Source organism: Podarcis vaucheri (genome assembly GCF_965113315.1).
Source record: "Podarcis vaucheri genome assembly, chromosome: 3".
NCBI classification, from domain to species: Eukaryota; Metazoa; Chordata; class Lepidosauria; order Squamata; family Lacertidae; genus Podarcis; species Podarcis vaucheri.
Window position 1 is genome coordinate 12,684,106 of NC_138761.1, and position 23,097 is coordinate 12,707,202.

At 41.3% G+C, this 23,097-nt stretch overlaps 1 protein-coding gene across 4 annotated transcripts in view; it reads left to right on the plus strand.

Annotated features, from left to right (window-relative positions):
* Nucleotides 1–4,500: 4,500 nt before the first annotated feature.
* Nucleotides 4,501–23,097, plus strand: part of CCDC88A (coiled-coil domain containing 88A) — an 82,524-nt gene continuing 63,927 nt past the window's right edge. For 2 of the 4 annotated variants that reach the window (XM_082217185.1, XM_082217186.1), the window contains exons 1-2: nt 4,502–5,502; nt 5,619–5,719. In XM_082217185.1, coding sequence (XP_082073311.1) covers nt 5,440–5,502; nt 5,619–5,719 — 164 coding nt within the window. In that variant the 5' untranslated portion in view covers nt 4,502–5,439. Of the gene's footprint in view, nt 5,503–5,618; nt 5,720–23,097 lie in introns of all 4 variants that reach the window. The other 2 variants (XM_082217188.1, XM_082217187.1) reach the window with 2 other exon arrangements.

Below are 23,097 nucleotides of genomic sequence, written 5' to 3' on the forward strand. Positions count from 1 at the left end.
CGTTGATTGACCTGTGGTATTCAACTCTCTTATTCGAATTAGGTAGAATCCATTCTGAGTCCTGTACAAGCTGAGTTCTCTTGCAATTGCATCCTGCCATGAAATGCAAATTGCCAAAAGCAAATGATTTGGCTTGCACTTTTATTTGCCTCCAAAGAGATTTTATTAAACAGTGAGAAAAATGCCTGCTATGGATGTTGAAAGGACTCCATCCACACAACAGACACATTCCGCCCCTGCAGTATTGCTGCCAGTAATAGATAGCCATGATAGCCAGTCCCAGAGTGATATGCAGAGTGAATTACAATAATATATGGGAGAAAGGAAAAGAGATATTCAGGGGCATGACTGCAAGTTTGGGGAGGAAAGAGCATGTTTAACCCATTCTCAGCTGTGTCCCAGCCAGGCTATTTTGCCTGGTTCAGTTTAAGGATGGGACAGTTCCACCTTCTTTTGGACTCAAGTTATGGCAACCAAATACAAAACAATAGTTTCAATAACTTCTAGCAATCTTCTGGAGACTTAAATTATCAATTAGCATCAATTGCTACAATCAGCACACCTTGAGAATGTATTAGAGATACAGTATTCACAAACATCACAGAATGGGAAAAGTTGCACAATAATCTTGAGGTTTTGAGAGCTGAAAACAAGCCCTGTGTATGGACATTTTTTTATAACTGCCTCTTGATCTGATGTTCCTATTAGCAAGATTTACCCCCACATCATGAGAAGAGAAGACTCCCTAGAAAAGACCCTGATGTTGGGAAAGATTGAGGGCACAAGGAGAAGGGGACGACAGAGGACGAGATGGTTGGACAGTGTTCTCAAAGCTACCAACATGAGTTTGACCAAACTGCGGGAGGCAGTGGAAGACAGGAGTGCCTGGCGTGCTCTGGTCCATGGGGTCATGAAGATCCGGACACAACTAAATGACTAAACAACAACCACCACCCCTGGTATATCTTTAAAAACCAGGAAATGACCAATGCTGAAGTCATTGCTACTTGATGAAAGACTACGCTGATGAGCCACAGACACAGAAGCTTGATAATATTTGTTCACAGGGTTATATTCTACACAGAAGCTTAGCAGATAAATATTCAGGCTTTACAAAAAAGGCTTTTGTAGTTGCCTTCAAGAGCTAGAAGTTTATTGGCAGTGGTTTTACTCATGTGTCATGAGACCTTTGCTCTAGTACAAGATTACCCAGGCTCCTCTTCTACCCCCACCCAGCCATAATTTCATCTGGAGACCAGTAATTAAACCCTTCCACAAAGATCTGATTTGCTGGGAAGGAGGGAAAGATGATCTGTCTTGGGCAAGATCCACATTTGATTAAAACTGGAAAGATAACATCTTATTTTTGCTGACAAATCCATCATATTTATGATGATCTAGATACCACTAATTCTAATTTCTACGAAATTTGATTTGAAAGGCTAGTTTTCCTACAACCTGTAATTTATTCTTTTCTCTTTCACAAAAATGATTTTCTCTTGTTTTGTGGATAACAGAAGAGGTTGGTGAAAGGGATTTTTCTACCTAATCTCAAAGAATTAGGACATATACATCATCCAGATATTTGGGTTAAAAGCATAATCTGTTTAGCTATTTGACCCTACTTGGAATTTTCCCTCTCCCAAATGTTTCCTTCTGAACCAACCATTAGTTTCTACTGCATAATTCTAAAGCTACTTGAATTTGAAGTACACTACATAAAAGTAATATGGGGGGGGGGACACTACTAAGTTAGAATTTCACTCCTCTCATTTGTGAAAGAACCGGGGCTTTATTCTCATGTGAGATTTTGTAAACTTCTTTATCAATACAGCATATAAGCACTCGTGACTATTAAGTACATTAAATCCCCTGGGTTACTGCAGCGCTTGGGAGTTTAATAATGCCAAACACGCAGGCAATCAATTCACTTGATTTCCTTTACTTTTCTGCAGCAACCTTGTTTCTCCTCTGTACTTCTTATGCAAAACTTATGACAGGAATACAGATGCAGAAATGTCTAAGCTGTAATGAAAATCTGAACTTTGGTGAGGGCTGCCATTCAGGTGTAAATGTAGCAGGTCCAGATGAAATTTCTGAATGTCCAGAAGCTTGAGGCTAAACTAAACATAATTAGTCAACACATCTGGGGGGTTTTAAGTAGCATGTGCAGGACCCTTAATTCTGGGGATACCACAACACATGAAGAGGGGAGGTCTAACCCTTTTCTTCTTTTCCTAAGGTGCTATTATCTCCAGATAAAAAGCAGCTGTTCCCCCCTCCCAATCAAGTAAATATCCAAAAATACTTAACTGACTGACCAATTGCACTGCAGATAACTCAGTTCTGCCCCCCCATAAAGCCTGTTTCTCCCCCCCCCAAAGATAAATCCTGGCTACACCCACAGCTGTGACCTCAATCTTTGCATTCTCTTTCAACCATGTCTTATACATGCAGCCCATTTCACTCTGCTCCATAGAATTTAATGGAAACAATGAGAAGAGAGCCAGAGCTCATCTGCATTGCTCCACCCCTTTATCTGCATAGCTGCTGTTTCTTGATGTGAAACACACCACACACACACACACACACACACACACACACACACACATATATATATATAATAACCTTGAATGAGAGCTACATCCACTCCCCTGCCTGCTTTTTCTTGATGTGAAATGCACACAATATATATTTTACCTGGAATGCGAGATATATCAATCTTCTGGGTCTGTACTTAAAACTAGATGAGCACCTATAATTGAAGTGTATAAACCATGCCCCAGTCAACAGGTCCATATTTCCGGGTCTTCCAAGAACGCTATAGCATGTTGTGCACACGGAAGGTTAAAGTTTATGTATTTGGGGAGGGTCTCTGACCTTGATTATTTTTCGGTGTTATCTTGAAACAAATTCATGTTCCTTCTTGGGGTGGGGACGTGGGGGGGGGAAGCGTTCACAAATGGAACTAATCCTTTCCAAGAAAATTATTGCAGGGGTGGGGTGGGAATTAGGAAGAGAAAAAGACAATCTTCTCCCTCTCTCCCAATTCTTGCCACATGGGGGAAATTCTCAAGACCCCGCCACTTCCCTCCCCCACCACATGGGGGTTCTCTCGTGCCAGTGGTAATGATTCACACGGATCTTTGGCCTGCAAGTGAATGCATGAAATGGGGGGGGGGAGTTCAATATTTAAACACCTCCCCCATTCACGAGCATTCGCAGGCAATTCAGCCTCAGTCTCTTTAAGTGCACACCCAATTCCTGACCAGATGGCATGTCATATAAGATATATATAAGATATATATAAGATATATATACACACACACACACATATGTACACATACACCCCTCCAGAAAAAATAGAATATTGATATAAATATTAGAATATTCTAATATAGATATATAATCTATATCTAATAGTATATAGATATAGATTAGATATAGATATATCTAATCTAGATTAGATATAGATTATATACTATTAGATTAGATATAATATACTAATATAACATACTAATATCTAGTATACTATTAGATTAGACATAGATTATATACTATTTCTTCTCTCTCTCTCTGTGTGTGTATATATATATATATATGCAGGTTTTGGTGTCTTCGGGTGTCTTCCCGTGTAAGAGTCGGGGTGTCTGGGCAATATTTAAATATTTAAATATTATATATAATATCCCCCCTCAGGAAAATATAGGATATAGATATATTATATAGACATAGATATGTATGAAAAATAATAATAACAACCCCCCTCCCCACCTCAGAAAGACATCGCGCCCTCCCTTCCTTTCCACAAGGCGCTCTGGGGCGCGCTCTCGCCGCCCGTTACTGCAGCGGCTGCCGGGCGCGTGCGCGCGCGCGCCATGCAGCGGTTTTCTCCCTCTCCTCCCCTTTCCTTAACTCCCCCCCCCACCCCTTCTCTACCAGTCCCAGTAAGGCGGAGGGATAAATCCAGAACCGTGAGGGAGAGAGAGATTACATACATGCATATACAGTATACCAAAAAAAAAGTGCGCGGCGTCCCCTTGCCTCTGCTGCGCTGCGGAAGGATCTCTCTCTCTCCTTCCCTCTGGTTTCTTCTCCGTTAGCGGGGAAGGAGAGGAGGCAGGCAGGCGTGTGCCGGCGAAAGGGGGGGGGGCTAGGTGGGTGTGGAGAGAGAGAGAGCGCGCGCGCGAGCCGCGAGTGATGCGGCTGCTGGGCTGAAGGGTCGTTTAGCCGTTACTGAGGGGCGAAAGGCAGGAGAGCGGGCGGGGGGAAGGGGGAATTAGTCCCTAGAAGTGTGTGTGGAATTTTTTTTTGGGGGGGGGGCGTTGCTGCAACTGGGACCAGCAAGAGATAGAGGGGAAAAAGAGGAGTAGGAAAAAGAGGGTGGGAAATGGGGAGGGAGAGAGGAAGCTGAGGAGGCAGCTGGCTGAGGGGGGGGGGAGCGGGGAAGGGAGTGAGGTGGTGGGTGAGTCACTGGGGGGGGGAAGCCCGTGGAAAGGAGAGGCTGCAGACCAGAGCAGCCTTCTTTTTGGGGGGGGGTAGGTAGGCGGGAGATGTGAAAGGCGAGCGCTGAGGGGCCAGGCAACGGGGTGGGGTGGGGTCCCCCCTTACATATCCATCTCTACCTCTTTTGGATAGAGAGGTGTCGCCCCCTGAGGAAAGCTGCCTCCCCACGGGGGGTGGAAAAACAACCTTCCTTCCTTCCCTTGCACCCCCCACCCCAAACCAACCTTGGCTGAAGGAGCCGGCGCCCTCCTCGTCTGCATGGGGAGGGAAACGAGCCTGGCTTGCGGAGCGGGGAGGGGTTTTCTGTGCATGCTCGCTTGAGAAAAGGGGGGACTTGGAAAGTGGGGTGGTGGCTTGGAAGGAGAGATTTCTGGGCCCCCCTCCCTTGTCACACACATGCACGGGAGCGAAACTGGGTCGAGGTAGTTTTCCTTGGGATTTGCATGTCTTTGCAGCCTCGCTTGCTGGTGCGGCGGCAGCCCCGGGGGGAGAAAAGGGGCTGGGGGGGGTGTTGCTGTTGTGCGGCTGGCTGATGTAGGGCTCTTTCGTAGGGTCGCCTCCTTTCTTTCTCCTTCCTCTTAAAGCACGGGCAGAAGAGGAAGAAAGAGAGTGAAGTCGAAGACATACATCCGTAGGAAGCGTCGGGGGAGGGGTTTTTTTTGGGGGGGGATCCCTGAAAATGAACGTCGATGGCCTCGCGACCGCTCCTTTTCTGGACGAGGGGCATAATGAAAACCCTGTTGTCGTCGCTGCCCTGGCTACTTTTTGAATTTTATCGGGGGAACTAGCTTGGACGTATTCTTCCTGAACTCGTGGAGCATTTTACGGAATTACTGCAACGGAAGGAACCTCATACTGGCTTCTGGTTTTGTTTTGCTTTTCTTTATTTTTGGAAAATCCTGATTTGTTGTCTTTTTTAACAAAGCTCTTAAGATGGAAAACGAGATTTTCACACCTCTTTTGGAGGTCTTCATATCCAGCCCTCTTGTTACGTGGGTAAGCATTAATTCACTATTCAGTTGCAGAGATTTCAAATGTGTGTGTATGTATGTGTATAATTTCCTACGGTAGAGACCAAGACGAAGTATGTCATTGTGATAATTCTGTTATAGGTTAAGACATTTGGACCGTTAGCTGGAGGAAATCCAACAAACTTGGACGAATATGTTGCACTTGTGGATGGAGTTTTCTTGAATGAAGTCATGCTTCAAATGTAAGTTGTTTTATTGTATGATTTGGTGTCTTCTGTATGCCACTTTTAGCATTTGGTCTAAGAATGCATTTATGTCTTGTGGTCACTTTTTCTGCTTACTTGGGAACATAGTTCAGTGCCTTAACATATTCCCAATTGTTTGTACTGCTTCTGTGTGCAGCTGTTTCCTGGCAGTTGTATATCCACAAGAATTCAGCAGAAGTGGGGAGATGCAAAATTGCTAGGCAGAAGTAACACAGGATTCGGTCCAGTAAAGGGTTAAGTACTGCATCTGGTCTGAGAAATGCAATAGTGCTTGCAAACTGATCTTAATTTTACTTGAGAAGGAAACCCCATTGATTTCAGCAGTTTGTTTAAATGAAAGCTGCACTTAATTAATCTGTGTTGTAATATACTTCAGAAACACAGCTCAGAACAAAAGTTTGAGGGAAATCTGTTGAGGGTAGTATTTTGGTTCAATGGCATCATTTTGTAGTGATCATTACAAAGGCTAGTCTGTCCCCAGTTTGAATTAATATTGGAAAACCCAGCAGAAATGGATTCATATTTTAAACCTTAATTTATGGCTAAGTGATGTTAATTTTTGTATCACTAATATGGATGGAAGAGCCATATATTCATTCTATTTTTCAGTGGTGAGATATCTTAACGAATAAAGTTGTAGAAAATTAAATGTAGTTTAATAAGAAATAGGGCACTCCCAGAAGCAGCATGTTTCCTTTGAGATGAACATTGCCACAAGAGGTTTCCCCAGTTTTTGATGAGAGATGACTGCCACTAATGAAATGGCTTACAACTTGCTGCTAAAACATTTTTAGACTACACAGGACTAAACCTAAAAGTAACATTTCCACATCCTGAATTGGGAGCAAAAATGTTTTAGTCCTGTGTAGTCTATTGTACTTTGTTTGCCCAAGAGCTGTTGCTCATAAGCTAGTGATTCAACATGTGGAAATCATCATGCATGAATCAACATCTGTGAAAGATATGAGCAGCAACAAGTACTGTTGTTAAAACCTTCTGATTTAAGTAACATTCAAAGGGTTCACAAATTAAGGATGCATGCAGTTAATATTGGCTATGTATTAAAAAGTCTAGTATGAAGTCAGACTTCACTGACATGAAAGTTCAATGAATATGATTACTTGAAGCCAGAGATTACAATTTTTTGTTCTTTAATAAAGCTGTATAGCTGGATGATGACTTTCAGTATAGTCAGAAACATAATAGAATTTAGGATGTCATTCTAAAGACTAAGAGCCTTGTAATGTACTCATTTCTTTGCTGTTGGTGCAGTGGAGAATTGGAGATGATCCTTTGGTAGAGATGGAAATTCTTTCTTCTTATATGGAATAGTGTGTACTTTTGTTGAAATCTCTCTACCGTGACTTATAGTAGCTTGGGCACAACCGAACCTTGTTTAAACTGCTTTGTAGTTTTACCATCATTTTATGAAGATTTAGATTACTCTTGGTACTCAGGGTGGTGTGCCACTAGGATTTCATTCCTGAGAGTTATGGACCTAGCTAGCTTCCAGAATGCTTAGGCATAGTGATGCGTTTGGGATGGGACAGGCAAAGGTAAAGTTGATGCTGATTGATGACCTGATGTGGATTGGAGGTTGACTGAGGCTGTTGAGAAAATAGTGCCCAGAAAAACACTTGTAGTCTTCTCTTATTTACAGTGGAGGTTTTTGGCACTGGAGTATCAAGGGAGACAACAAAGAGTGGCAGAGAAGTTGTCTGCATCTGACTCATCATGCCACACCTGTACTATAACAATGTCAGTGATAGAAAATGCTCTCTTCTGCTACCATTGTGTCTGAATAAAGGCAGCTTATTTTTGATACCATTTAAGCAGAGTTGCTTGGGGTAATGATAATTCAGTTTGCTAGCTGATTTGCAAAAAAGTCGGTCACATACAACTTGACTTGGATATCACATTTAGAGTACAGCTGTACCAAGTGCTCATGTGCAGACATTTTCTGACAAAAAGCCCTGATTTAAGGAGAGATGCAAAATGCTTCTCTCTGCTGCTCCTTTGGCACCAATTTCTTCTCCTTCACAATGTGACCCCAGCTAATTAACAATCATACAGCAACTATGAAATAACACTGCTATATAGATGATCTAGATTGGGTACATTTTATCCCAAGGTCAATTAAATTAGCACAAACTCTGAATTGGTATTGGGAGGGTAGCAAATATTTTAATCAGGAGTCTACAAAAGCTTTACAATTCCCTTTCAGACTATGACATATCAATAAATTCTGAAAGGGGCTAGCTCATGGCCACACTGATTCTGTCACTGGATACAAATGAGTTTCCTATAGACCACTATGAGCATGGGGCAGAGACTTATTGGTCTGCTACTTGGAGCATCAACCACCACACCCTTTAACCACAGGGCCTTTTAACAAACCAATTGGCAAACTAAAATGAAGAACCTCAAGATGTTTGATTCAGCATTCTCTCTATGTTGGTTCTATACCAGGAGAGGGTTCACTCACTCAATGTTAAGTGGGACACTTTTAAGACGGGCAGAGGGTGAAGTGCTGCTTCATAGTTGCTGTATGATTGGGGCAACCCAGTCAGATGGACAGGGTACAAATGTTGTTGTTGTTGTTTGTTGTTGTTGTTGTTGTTGTTGTTGTTGTTGTTAATAATTAGCTGGGAGGCATCATAAATTGCATATTCCACTACTACAGTTGATTGTTTCTTACCTAGGCTGTGGTCCAAGTTTTCCACTGAATCTGAACGGCATAACAATTTAGGAAACCCTTAGTTATCTTCCAGCAACTCCTGTAGCCAAGCTAGTGCAAAACATATTGCTCTTCTTTCCTTTGGACCACAAAAAAGGCTGAGAGAGCAGAGATAACATGGGAGGATAGCCACAACAGACGCTGTAATTCTTCAACAGTTTGACTTCACCCCCAAAGGCACACTTCTCCACTGTCTCCGAAGACAGATGGATGCCAACCACAGTTAACAAATCATTTTAAGATTTAGGACAAGACTGCACATGAGGTTTACTTATAGTTTGACCTTGAGTACAAACTTCTCACCCCCAAAAACAGAAAGGTGGTGGTGTGGATATAGACCTGGGACTACAGTGTAGTGGACATGAACCTTTTGTCCCCCTGAAATAATAGAGGACTCCCCATGCCTACAATTTTCTTAGGAATTTTTTTCCCCAGGCATGGGGAGTGGGTGGCTGCTTTGGTTCAGGACCCTAGCAAGGTAAAGGGTTAAAGCACCACTATGCCCCATGCATTCTCCTGCATGCAAAGACAGGCTGTAGCGGATTGAATGAATGAGACCAATAGTGGGTCCAAAGGTCAATAAGCCAGTTTCTGCACATGTTGTAGAGGGAAATAAGGGACAGATGGGGATCTTCAAACTGGGGAGGTAGCCCATCTAGGAAAAGGAAAACTCTGACCCCCAAACCTCCGCTGCTTTGAGGGACCAAAGAAAAGGCTAAGGAATAAACCTTACACAAATCTAGAGTGGAGTCCCTAAGACGGTTGGATGGCCCTTGTACGCCTCATTCTGGCAACTTTTGCAGCCTAGCTGGTACCAATTGTATGCTCTGATTTCCTTAGGACCACATCAGGCCAGGGGGTGGGTGCGGTGTTTTGTCATGTGGGCAGCTCGGAACCTCCACATATTCTGCCCAGGCTTGCACCCCGGAGAAGTCACTTCAGTGTTCCTAATGCAGCAAAAACAACACAGTTTGACTTCATCCCTGGAGGCACACTCCATTGTCTAGGGTCCTGAACTGATAAGGATCATGCTGCTTATGCCGACAGTTCTTTCAAGGGAAAACCTAATGATAATTCCAGAACTGGGGTACCACTGTTGAGAATTGATGATTTTCATATCTGGTGGTAGAAGACATGGAAAAGGGCCTCTGCAGAAGATATTAATGATAATGGGATAGGTGCTCCTAATCAACAGCTTTTCTATATTTAGGTCAGATCATGTATAGGAGCTACTTTCATAGGCTCCAGTATCAAAAGAAGCTTGTCAGTGTACTTTCCAGTCCTACACAGATTCTCACTTCACTACCATGCCATGAATAGACTTTGGTAACTAAATGTAACCTTTCTCTGAAATTCAAAACTCTTCCAAATTCCTTGTGAAAGCCAGTCCAATAAAATGGGTCTCTTCTTTCAAGTAGCTTTATCAGCTTTTGCAAATCAGGACTTGAGCATTTCTCATGAGAGAGAGGACTCACTGTGCTGTGCTGTGATGAACAATACTCACAATCAATTCAGTTTCACAAATAAAGCATCAGCTGCAGGATCTTCCAGCTACATCCCCTCCTTTATTGCATTCAGCCACCCCGGGATCAGAGGGGCTGGCTCTGCTTAAAAGCATGAAGAAATCTGGAAGTTTTTAGAAACAATAAAAATACTACTACTACTACTACTACTACTACTTTGGCGATCGCTCGTGGCCGAGTGAGATAGTCTTCCATGAACATGGTCTTAACGGTGAGTCTGTAAGTGACTGTGGAGGCCAATTATGGATCCATACATCCTTCCACAGTGGGGACATAGGTTTCCGGGTGGGAGTTGATGACGGTGAGGGTTTGCCAAACACGCCTTCCTCTTAGCACGTTTCTCCCTTTCGTCCTGAGTTTGAGCATCTTCAAAGTCCATGACACCTTTGGTAAGGGTGTTCTCCAATTGGAGCGCTCACAGGCCAGTGTTTCCCAGTTGTCGGTGTTTATACTACATTTTAAAAAAGATTTGCCTTGAGAGAGTCTTTAAACCTCTTTTGTTGACCACCAGCATTACACTTCCCATTTTTAAGTTTTGAACAGAGTAGTTGTTTTGGAAGATGATCATCAGGCATCCAAACAACATGACCAACCCAACCAAGTTCATGTTGAAGAATTATTGCTTCAACACTGGTGATCTTTGCTTCTTCCAGTACACCAGCATTAGTTCACCTGTCTTCCCACGTGATGTGTAAAAAATTTTGGAGACACCATTGATGGAATCTTTCAAGGAGTTGGAGATGGCGTTTATAGGTGGTTCATGTTTCAGAAGCATTCAATAAGGTAGTTGGTAGTACAATAGCTTTGTAAACAAGCATTTTGGTTTCCCTGTGAATGTCCCAGTCTTCAAACTCTCTACTTTTCAATTGGGAGAAAGCTGGATTTTGGCATCGGTGTATGCTGATATCAAAGAAAGAGTACTGTTTACCAGAATTTGCAGCCAGTGGTGAAGGGACTAAATAGACGGTGATGATTTCTGACCTGTGAAGCAGGAAGTTTGGATGTGGAGAGGCTTATTCCAGCAGGATGTTGGGAACAGCTATTTTGTAAGGCAAGGCATGGGATGTAGGAAAATAGATGAGAGCTGTTGGAGGATGCTTGGTCCTTGAAGTACTCGGGGGCAATAGGGTTGCTGGTGAATATATTTTGGTATGCAAGGTATGAAAAGGTAGCATCTTTTGATGGAGATTTTTATTAGCTAATCCCTGCCCCTTTGCACATGAAAGCAGCTAGGGCTAACTATAGGTGATATTCAGCTAAGTCATACTCTGCATAGTCCCATTGAAATCAATGGATCAGAATAATTGTGGATTCCATATTTGTTTCAAAATGAAATTAATCAGCACAGCAGCAAAAGAAGATGTGTAAAAAGTAAGGAGACCCCTGACCATTAGGTCCAGTCGTGACCGACTCTGGGGTTGCGGCGCTCATCTCACTTCATTGGCCAAGGGAGCCGGCGTACAGCTTCCGGGTCATGTGGCCAGCATGACTAAGCCGCTTCTGGTGAACCAGAGCAGCGCACAGAAACGCTGTTTACTTTCCTGCCGGAGCGGTACCTATTTAGCTACTTGCACTTTGAGGTGCTTTTGAACTGCTAGGTTGGCAGGAGCAGGGACCGAGCAACGGGAGCTCACCCCATCGCGGGGATTCAAACCGCTGACCTTCTGATCAGCAAGTCCTAGACTATGGTTTAACCCACAGCGCCACCCGTGTCCCTCCTATTCCCTGTTGCATATACTCCTGCCAGAGGTGAAGCCATTTGCACTTCAGTAGGAAGGGGGTTCCAAAATCGGGGGCCACCACAGAAATGGACATTTGTTCATGATGCTTATTGCCCTCAAGTTGTACCTCGAGTTACAAACTCCGCTAACCTGGAAAAGTTACCTCGAGTTGAGAACTTTGCCTCAGGATGAGAACGGAAATCATGTGCCGGCGGCGCAGCAGCAGCAAGAGACCCCATTAGCGAAAGCACGCCTCTAGTTAAGAACAGTTTCAGGTTAAGAACGGGCCTCTGGAATGAATTGAGTTCATAACTAGAGGTACCACTGTATTACTGAAACTAAGGTATTTTAAATCACTTTAATAATACTTGCTATAACTTGAAAGAAATGGCTACAATAATGATGTGATAGCTTATTTGTTGTGTGGAGGGACTGAAGACATTGGATCTTTTACAAATGTCTTCCTCAAGTGTTTATTGATTTGAATATAATGGCTGTTAACAAACAGTCCAAAGCATCTGTTTAAAATATCATTTCCCCATTCAGTTGTTCAGTAAGGCTTTTCTGTTCCAGCAGCACAGATTTTATTTCTGTTATGCCATGTTCCCTTCAGTTGTCTACGTTTCCCATTGTAGGTCATTGTTAGGGCAACTTTATATATTCATTCCAGGGCCCATAACTAGGTCAGTTGTGTTGAAGGCTCATATTAAGTGAGGCACTGACTGCATTTTTTTCCTAAGTAAGATTCCTACCCCCCCACACCAGTCTGGTGGTTACAGAATAAAACTTCAAACAATTTAAGCAATAAATGATGCAAACATAAGCTACAAAACAGATAGAAATATAAGTATAAGCAGGATATAGTCATGGCCATATTATTTTAAATTATAGCATTGTAAAAAAGACACAAGGTTGGACATTATCAGTTATGGAAACAAAACCTTTCAAGAGAAGTAAAAACCATTCCTTTAAATTTATTTTCTTGCACCTTTTGCTGAACCCTGAGGGGGAAACACAAGTTTTATATATACTGCAATTTCTATTATTTTAAAATAACAATTCTGTTGTAGTGGAAGGTTCTGTTAATTTCCAGTGTTGGAGAATACGTCTTCTAGCTGCTATTACCAGATTCTCTATAAGGTGTTTGATATCAACTGATAGGCTGTGATCTGTTGGGTTTTATTGATAACCTGATTCTGAAACCCCTGGAGATTTGGGCAGATTCATAAAATGTGTAGAAAGTGTGCCCTGGAAGCCCTGAGCTGATGAGGGAAGCTACAGGAGGGGGTAGGTCTAGACTCCTTATCTATGTGTCCTTTTTCCTATTTAAAATAACAGAGCAATCCTAATCTTGGGCTAGGGTCTGGGAAGGTCAGCTGAAGCCTTGCAGGCGTCTACTGTCAAGGGCAAGAAAGTGTTGAGGGAGGTGGGGGCATGCCTCCCCCCTTTTTTTCTTGCTATGCCAGCTTCAAGCTGGTATAGCTGAGGAACCAGAGGATCAGACTCACAAAACTTTACTCAGTGAATGTAAAGCTGCTGGCATTTTAGGGTTTTTTCATGCTGAACAGCTGGCAGCAGCTTACTGCTTGTTTGGGTGTACTGTACCTTGAGGCCTCCAACATAACAGCACTCCTTTCTGCCAGTAGAGAGAAATTTATGTGCTATCATAATCCTCTTTCAATCATAGACATGAGGGAAGGATTGTGGCCTTACACCTTCCCAACACCTCTCTCTCTCTCTCTCTCTCTCTCTCTCTTTCTTTCTTTCTTTCTTTCTTTCTTTCTTTCTTTCTTTCTCTTGATCAGAAAAAATCCATATGTAAACAAATGGCATTGCTGCCATGACATCTATTTTGGCTCTAATGTTACGGAGGAAAATATTTTAAACAAAATAAATGGATAGCAGTGAAGTTTGCACTTATGGTTTCTGAGCAAAAGATGAATTATTTGTATCAGTTTGTTTCTTCAATTCACATTTCAGAATTTGTCAACTGGGATGAAGGAAGCAGTATTTTTAATTTTAAAGACCGCTGTACACACATTGAATTTAAGTGACTATATTTTAATGCATCCTCTTAACTGTTCATAATTATGCCTTAAAAGCGAAAATATATGCACTTTAAAAAAAAAGCTTGTGGCTATTTATGTCATTTGAAAATGTTGTAAGTGGGTTTATTGTGTCCACTTGGCAATGATTTGCTCCTGGGATGCCTGACAAAATACATGTTTGTTTTTGCTTGAACGTAGTAAATAAAACAAGTTTGTTTCAGTATATAAAGGAGCACATGTAGTAGTTAAACTAAAATGTAACAATAGTGCAACTGTTTTCACAGTTTGTGCTGCTATGAGGACACAGCTGTTTAAATTAATGTAAAAAAATACTTCCTGGAGTTAAATTTCTGATTTGTCTTCCAAGATCGCACAATCTTCTTTCTTAGCCATTTTTTGTTATCAGTAATTCTAAGATCATTTCTATTTCTTTTGTCTACAAATGATCCTCAGATCATTCTGTCTTTCCTAGTTTTATGTCCTCCTTTATTCTCTGATTTTCATCTTTTTATTTAAAAATCCCGATTTACTTTGTGGGTTGATGTATAAGATAAATTTTCTTTGGTCTTTCCCCCTTTTTATTCTTTTGATCCATAATACTGGATAGTCTGTGACAGTAACTGTATCCACAGTTAATAATATATTTGGTGTAGCCTGGTGCAGAAAATAAGGGTATAGGAAAAAAGTAGTAAATTTTGTCCTTCAAAAGCTTTTTACCCTTAAGGTTTCTGTGGGAGGGTGAATTATTATTGCCCCCACAATGCATTGCAGGACAATGTACAATAAAAACAGCAAAAACACAGTTGAAAACAACGCACACCAAATATATATTGATATAGATACAGATATATAGTGTGTGTACAGAGAGAGAGAGAGAGAGAGAGAGAGAGAGAGAGACCATAACAGAGACCCATTCATTCAGCTGGGAAAGCCTGTTGGAACAAAAAATGTATTCAGTTGTTTCCACAAAATGCAGATAGTGTTGTATTTTGCAAGGAATCAGGTTGGTTGGCATCCATTTGTATCGGGAGACAATGGATGAGTGCCACAAAACAGATGCAGCCATACTAAAAGCCCTGCTCTAAGTCTGAATGCATCAAAGCAACATAAAATTCTGTTTGGTAATCAGATATGCAGTTTTCTGTCGAACACAATAATCTTTATAACACACAAACTTAGATTTTCTCATCTCAGCCAGAAGTCGGTCCGATTATCAGTTTTCACCAATCTGGTGTCTTCAACTGATCTAGACCACAGCTCCCAGCAGCCCCAGGTAGTACTACTGATGTGAGTGCTACTTCAGAAGATAAGATTTTTTTTTATCCTGATATAAAAGAGGCACATATAGCTGAAGCTTGTCTTGAAAGTCTGATTTTGTATTTCAGCATGCAGCCCCCACATGGACCTCATGGTCACATAGCACTAATCTTTCTCCCCTGCTCCATATCAGCACCCTGATGGGGAATTGCACACAGCAAACTTTGAGTGGAGACTTTCCCCTGCCAAATCATGCTTTCTTTTTCATTCTCTTCCTGTATTTATGACTTAATGCTGAGACATCAAACAGGAAGTACCTGAGCAGATGCACTCTAGTAGCACTCTGGACTTTATTTAGTGAAAGGAAATGTTGATAGTCAAAACCTTTTATAGAACCATTTTTCTTGCTACCTTTAATTTTTCTTTGTTCTTGTTTATGGAAAATAAAAGCCTTTTTTTGAATTACGGTACTTTTTCCTCTTAGAAAACCTAAGCGCAGTGCAATAATAATGATTTAACATTTTTCTTTGAAGTACTGTTTATAAAGGAATGGCTTTCTTGTATGTGTCTAGTGGCGTAGCTGTAAACTTTCCCCCCTTTTTTTTAAGGGAAATTCCCTTATTCCGAATAGGATTCCTCACAAGAAAAGGGAAAAATTGACAGCTATGGTCTAGTGGAATAATATTTCTTAAAACTGAGCTTGTGATGAGGTAGCTTGTATCATGAACAGTTGCTTAAGGGAAGAGGATGGTGTCACCCATTCAAGCATAACTGTGAATGAGAAACTTGGCACATATCCTTAACACATCAGTGTGAACATAGACAGGCTCTGTTTCAGCTCACAGATTTCCTCAGTATTAACAGTTAGCGATGCGTGACATTATGTTTGCTTTCAACTTTGGCATCTTAATCACAGGATCACCCATACTTTCCTGCATGGGCAAATATACTATTAGAATGAATTGTGAACTAATATATATGTGATCAATTGTCACAAGCATTATCTTGTCACTAGCTCTGTTAAACAATAGCCATAGCCAGCTATCTCATAAGAGTGCTTATTTTAGATATTCAGAATATTTGTGACTTTCTAGTACAAAACTACTCAGATTTGAAGTCATTTTTGTTGGTTTTCTAAAAAGACATTTTATTCCATACAGAAATATTTTACTTCTAAGGTTCTAAATCCACAACCTCATAGAACTATCTACAGAAGGCTGTCAATTTTCCTTTATTCCTGCGTGAAATAGCTGTATAACATTCCAATAAACGAAATGTCACAGAGCCATATTAGCTTCCTCTCTTTTAAAAAAGTTAAATCTGATAACTATACCACTATGTTTGAATCTTATAATACTCATTATAATTGAAATTGCTGATTGGAATGCTTTACTGATAGTTTTCAAATTATCAAGTACAGCCTTCATTTATTCCACCTGCCACTGCTTACAGTTTGCAAACCAGAACAATTTAATAGATAAGTTACAACATACCAGTATAGACCCAGTGTGGAATCCTTTTCCAGTACAGACAAGTGCTGAAATGGATTTTGTGCATGTAGTCCATTTTAGGCTTTCAAAAATTGACAAAGTATGTGTCATGTTCACAAAATATATAATGATTTTATTGCATTAGCCATGCGGCCATAGCATAATATACATAGAAATAACAACATAAAATAGGGGTGGGGAGATAAAAGTGTATGCCGTTCTGGGCGAATACTTTGAGAAAATGGGGATAACAAAGGTAACGGGAGATTTAAAACATTGAGTGACAGAGAATACAAAAAACAGGTTTGATTGTGTGGCGTATCGACTACATCTGTGGTATTGAGGAAGGAGTTGGTGCCGCTTTCCTCTTCATCACACTAAGCAGGAAATTAGCTGTCATCTCGGTAATCCAACGGTCAGAATCCTGCAGAAGAAGGGACACTATCCAAGGCTGGATTGGGAGATGAAGCTTGTTCACGAGAGGAGTTAGGAACCGAGATCTTTCATCTGTCCAATTGGGACAGAAGAGCATTACATGTTCCATAGTCTCCAGAGCCGTGTCATTGCAGGAGCATGTTCTATTTGCGCTGGGAACTCTGGAGTAACGACCCGACAGAACTGCTGTAGGAAAACAGTTGAGACGGGCACAGGTAAAGGCCCTTCGTTTAGCCTCCGAAGGAATTGTAAAGCAGTATAGAGGGATCCCTTCCGGGGGTGGAATAGCTAGGGCTAAGCCTGAACACGGCCCTCTTGCATGGGAAGCTGTGTTAGAGAAGTCAAGTTGCTGCAGCTTCTTTTTGATTAGAGGTAGGGCTGCCGGGCTTATACACTCTAAATTAAAAACAGTTTTGCGGTTCAAATTGAGAAGAGAGCGGAATTTGAGATTAATTGTAGTTTTCCAAGGAGAATTATGAATATCTCTTAGGATCAGATTGGAGAAACCACCTCTAATTCGAGCATCCGATGGTAGTAGGTGGGAGCTGTAGGAAATGGCTCGACTCCATGCTCGTTTTACAATTGAGGGCTGGGCGAACTCAAGACGTAAGGCTGCACCTGAGACACATCTTGGGACGCCGGAAAGAGATCTCAGAAACATGTGAAGTGGGCGATCCAAGTTACCTGATATTGCTGTAGTCCATACTTCGCAGCCATATAATAGTTTAGGGACAACTTTGGCATTAAACATTTGAATTGCTGCTGGAAGGTGTTTGCCGCCCTTCTGGTGATAAAATCGGACAATGGCATTAGAGGTTGTAGTTGCAGCAAGAGAGGCAGATTGTAGATGGGTGGTCCAGGAGAGATTATAAGTAAATATTAAGCCTAGATATTTAAAGGCTTTTACCTTTTCTAAGTAGCCACCTGTGATCTTAAGCGGCTCCAGCTTGAGTTTGCGGGAACGAGTGAAGTGGAGAACTTTCGATTTTTTATAATTAATATTAAGAGCTTCCGCCTTACAATAGGCGATAAATGCATTAACTGCATTTGCTAGGTCCGCAGCTGTTCTGGATAAGATGACGGCATCATCCGCATAGAAAAGGGAAGCAACGGGGTGGCCTGCTAAGTGAGGAGGGTACTTAGTTGCTAGCTTCAAAGGGGAAAGGGCATCATGAAGATAAAGATTAAACAGTAAAGGGGCCAAGAGACAACCTTGTCGGACGCCCCTGGCCGTTGGGAATGGGGTGGTAAGGTAGCCGTTGGGACCAATTCGAACGCGAGCTGTGGTGTTTGAATAAAGGGAAATAATTAGGGAAAGGAGGTGTGGATCAATTCCCAAATGGGCAAGTTTGGACCATAATCTCTGTCTAGGAATGGAATCAAAGGCGGCCTCCAGGTCCATGAAAGCGGCAAACAGGTGGCCTTGCCTTGGTGCAGTGTATTTACTGGCAAGGTGATAAAGAGTTAGACAGTGGTCCATGGTTGATGCTGACTTCCGGAAGCCAATCTGTTCTGGCGGTAGAATGTTTCTCTCATGGACCCATGAAAGAAGTTCTTCCAGTAAGACAGCGGCAAATATTTTCCCCGGAATAGATAGTAAGCTGATGGGGCGATAGTTCCTAGGGATGTTTGGCTGGCCGCCTTTGAAAATCGGGACTATTGTAGCTTCTCTCCAGGAGTCGGGGATGTCTAAGGCGGAGGAGATAGCGGTGAATACAGAAGTCAGCTGTTCACTCCACCAAAGAGGATCAGTCAGGAAAAGGTCCAACGGGACCATGTCTGGGCCGGGGGCCTTATTCCTACGCATGGACATTATGATGTTGAAGATGCGGGTTGAGGTAAAATTTACTGAGGAGGTGGAGCTAGGAGAACGGGAACAGAGGTCCGACGGGGATTGAAGGTGATCTGTAAGATTATTTGGAGAAGCGAAACTGGCCGAATAATAAGCGATCCATTCGTCAGCGGAAATCAGGATAGCTGAATTGGGTGGTGCCGAAGGCCTAACTAAGCGCCAAAAGGAGCGGGAGTCATGCCTCTCTACAGCTGAACGAAGAGTGGACCAAGCCTCAAGGATGTGTTGCTGTTTCTTGCAATGAATCATGTTTCTGTATGTCCTTTTAGTAACTAGAAGCTCTGCACGGGTTTGGGGGTCGTTGGAAAATTTGATGATTCTGACCATTTTCCTAATTCGCCTTCTTAGGACTTTACATTCCTTGTCAAACCAGGGTGATTTGGAGAAGAAGCGTTGGTGGGTAGGCGAGGTAATGGTTATGTAAGTTGTTGAAAAAGCATCAATTAAATATATCAATTAAATATAAAACAGGAAGTTAGACAAACTCTTCCTTTTGAGTAGATATTGACATACCATTAGTTTGGCAAACGGGGGCATGCCGGAAAATATGGGACATTATAAAAACATAGTGACAAAAATTGGCCAAGTTTCACATTCATTTCACTAATACTTTCAAAAAGCAGTCCTTCAGAGATACTGAAAGCCTATCTCTTTTAGGCAAAAGTCTTTTAGGTCAAGAGTTTCACTGCCAAATAAATACTTTGCAGTTATGTATTCCTCCTTACAATAAACGTAAAGTTTCGGTGTGCCCTTTAGCAGTGCTATTTTTCTAGAAAAATAGGTACTTGAACTCACCATGAACACTTCCCTGAGTTCCAAATAGAAAAAGCCCTGCCCTTTTGTACCAGTACTTGAAAGTCATAGATAGGTAGCCGTGTTGGTCTGCCATAGTCAAAATAAAAAAATTCCTTCCAGTAGCACCTTAAAGACCAACTAAGTTAGTTCTTGGTATGAGCTTTCGTGTGCATGCACACTTCTTCAGATTCTTCAGACTTCTTCAGGTATCTGAAGAAGTGTGCATGCACACGAAAGCTCATACCAAGAACTAACTTAGTTGGTCTTTAAGGTGCTACTGGAAGGAATTTTTTTATTTTGAAAGTCATAGTTAGAGTCTGAAGAGGGAAAGATGTTACAGCTATATCTGAACATATTCAGTATGATCAGTTTACTGTATTGGATTTTAGTATTCACCATGTATAAAATAATTTGAAAATGTATCTTTGTAGACATTATGAAGCATTGTTGAAACCATTAAAGTTTTCAGGGTTTTGATATGTAGAAATTAGTGACCTTCTGAGACATTTAAGCTGCAGTTCTAATGATGTCTACTCAGAATTTTGCCCCATTGATTCCCGTGAGTTACTCTGTGGTGTGGTTAGGCCTGCAGCCTTAGAGATAGATTTTCACAAGAGTGTTTCTCGAATGATAGATGTAGTTCGTATGTCAGTCTCGCAAGCAAATCATGTATTGTGTGGTTAATATAGGTTGTATTTGTACTATAGTATAAATATATATTTTTAAATTAATAATTTAGTATAAATGAGTCTGGTTTAATCATTAAGTACCGTCATTGAACAGATGGCAGGAGAAGACACAACTGATTTGCTGTCTGGTTAGATTTAGAAATCTGATAGCTTAATGGCTTCATATTTATTTGTGATAGATTTTGTTGCATGAAAAAGATACCTAATCCCTGATTATGTGATGTCTGAATCTGTAGTTTATAGTGGTGATAGCATTTGAGAATAACAGACTCCCCTCTATTTACTATGCTTTTTGAACTAATGTATTATCATTGTGGGTGCTCTTGTCTGTTTCTCCTCCAGTTGAAATTAATGTAACTTGTCATATGTAGGTTGCTTTTAAATGTAAAATTGCTTAAGGCTATCTTTTACTGCTGGGCTGCCTATTGACTTCTAGACAAATTTGCCCTATTTTGTTAGGCTATTTGCCAGTGAAGCATTCTCATTTTCCACCTTACAAAAGGAGCTATTCAGATATGTAGGATTCATTGCCTTAGAATATATATAGTGTGACTTTCGATATTGCCACTGGCAACTTATGTTTGTCTCATGCAGATATTTTTCTGTAATCCCATAAAGTGTAGGTCTATTTTTGTACTGGAAATATTTCAGAAGCAATGATCCTGCTTTTTAATATTGACACTATGAACTGAAAAGTTTTTTTTTTTAAAAAAGTAGCATCACATATTACACTGTTAAAATCAATGGACAGCACAAATAAGTTACTATGTTTGTTTTGAGATATGTTTTCCCCACCCTGCTCTAGAGCATACCTCAAGAAGCAGTCCAAGATGTATGGAGGCCGAGGTCTTCCTACTCCTCTAAGTCTTCCTCCATTAGCGATAGCTTAGTAGAACAGCCATCTAGAGCCACTGTGATTTTCAATTGGTCCAGATGCACACATGACTCATAACCTGAAACATGGGTCCCACTTTCAGATTTTCACTCTTGATTAATAATTAATAGTGTGAATAATGCACATTTGCTAATCCTAAAATTACTAATTCTAAGATGGCAGTTCAGAGGAATATACATAGTGTTACCTGGACATTGCTACTATATCAAAAGCAGTGATTTTTTAAAACAGTATTGTAATTAAAAACAGATTTAAGTCAAGAGAGTGTCTGTGCAAACAGGTGAGTCTTCAAAAACCAGTAGAATGTCAATACTGATAGAGCCTCTCATAATTCAGCAGCAAGTGTATTCCATATATACAGCTTGAATATTGGGAGGGGGGAGCAACATGCAGTGCCCATCACTGGGGAAGAGAAATGCCAATATAGAAATCACATAATTTACTTGAAAATTAAAGCAGTGCTTCTCCAACAAATGGAAGAGGAAACAAAACCGAGAACTAGACAAATGGGTTTCTTCTGCTGAGGAGGAAGAAGTCCTCTGCCGCTATTCCTCATCCTTAAGGTGATCTGAACTGCCCTAAGAATACTTCATCAGTAGCAAACCCTTTGAACCTCTGTAGGTTTTGTAACTTGATTCTAATACATGCTTGCAGAGAACCAGAGCAATTGCATACATGTCTACTCAGAGGCATGTCCTGTTGAGTTCAATGGGACTTACTCCTAACTGTGTATAGGATTACAGCTTAAATCTACAGATCTCAGGTGGTGTCCAGAGAATTATCTAGTCCTGAGAACGGGGCCTTTTCTGCAGTGGCTCACTGTTTGTGGAATGGTCTCACCGGGAACACTCGCCTGGCACCTTCATATACATACCTTAGGTGCTAGGTGAAAACATTCCTCTGCTCCTAGGCCTTTGGCTGATGAAACAAACTACGACCTTTTAACTGTGTGTGGGGTTATTATAGTATGTATTTTTGTGTTTTTATACTGTAAAGTGCCCTGTGATCCTTTGATGAAGGGTGGTATATAAATTTAATATTTAAAAAGCAGCAATTCTCAACACGTGTGTGACTAGGGGTGGGAAACAGTGTGTATGGTGGCATGAACCAGGCTGCTTTTCCACTTACAACCTGCTTGCCTTCTCTGCTGGGTGTCGGTGGTAAAAATATTCAAAATTCTTTTGGTTACATGTGTGTGTCACTCCCCACTGCGCCCTGCGCCCCTGCTTGTTCCATGAGTGAAGAATTGCAGCCTAAACCTTTCTTTCTTAAAAACATTTGCAAGACACCCTTTGAGGCAGCTAACAATTTTTAAAGAGAAAAAATAGTCAATTTCGAAGTAAGTCAGATGATATAACTGCAGCTTAGATCCCAAATGTTTGCTTAAATAAACGAGACCTATATTTTTCCTGAAGGTTAATAAAGGGGTGAATTGCTACAGCTCTGCTGGGAACTGATTCAAAAGCCTGAGGCCACTGTCGAAATGAGAGGGTGCAGAGAATAAATAAAGTTCAGTACTGCACTTTGAATTCTTTTTTCCTCCTGCCTTATTGGGTAGTGTGTTGATTATTTATTTGCAGTTCTGCAGGTTTTAAGATTTCAGTTATGTTGGCCTTCCACTGGGATCAGAAATAATTGCTGCTTCCTACTCACATCTGCCAGACTCATGGGAAGAGTTTTCTTCAGCTGCATGTCTTGGCTTCTAGAATTTCTGTGAGATCCTTCCTTGACCGCTGCCAAGAAAAGCTATTTCCTCTGTCTAGCGGTAGCTACTGCTACAAAGACTTGGGCCTTCTGCTGTAATTGATCAGTAACAGCTGAGATGGTAGCTGCCTTTACATTTACACTTTGATTACTACAGAATCAAGACTCTCCATCTCATCCTATCTAAAACAGGCATTTCTAGGTTGAA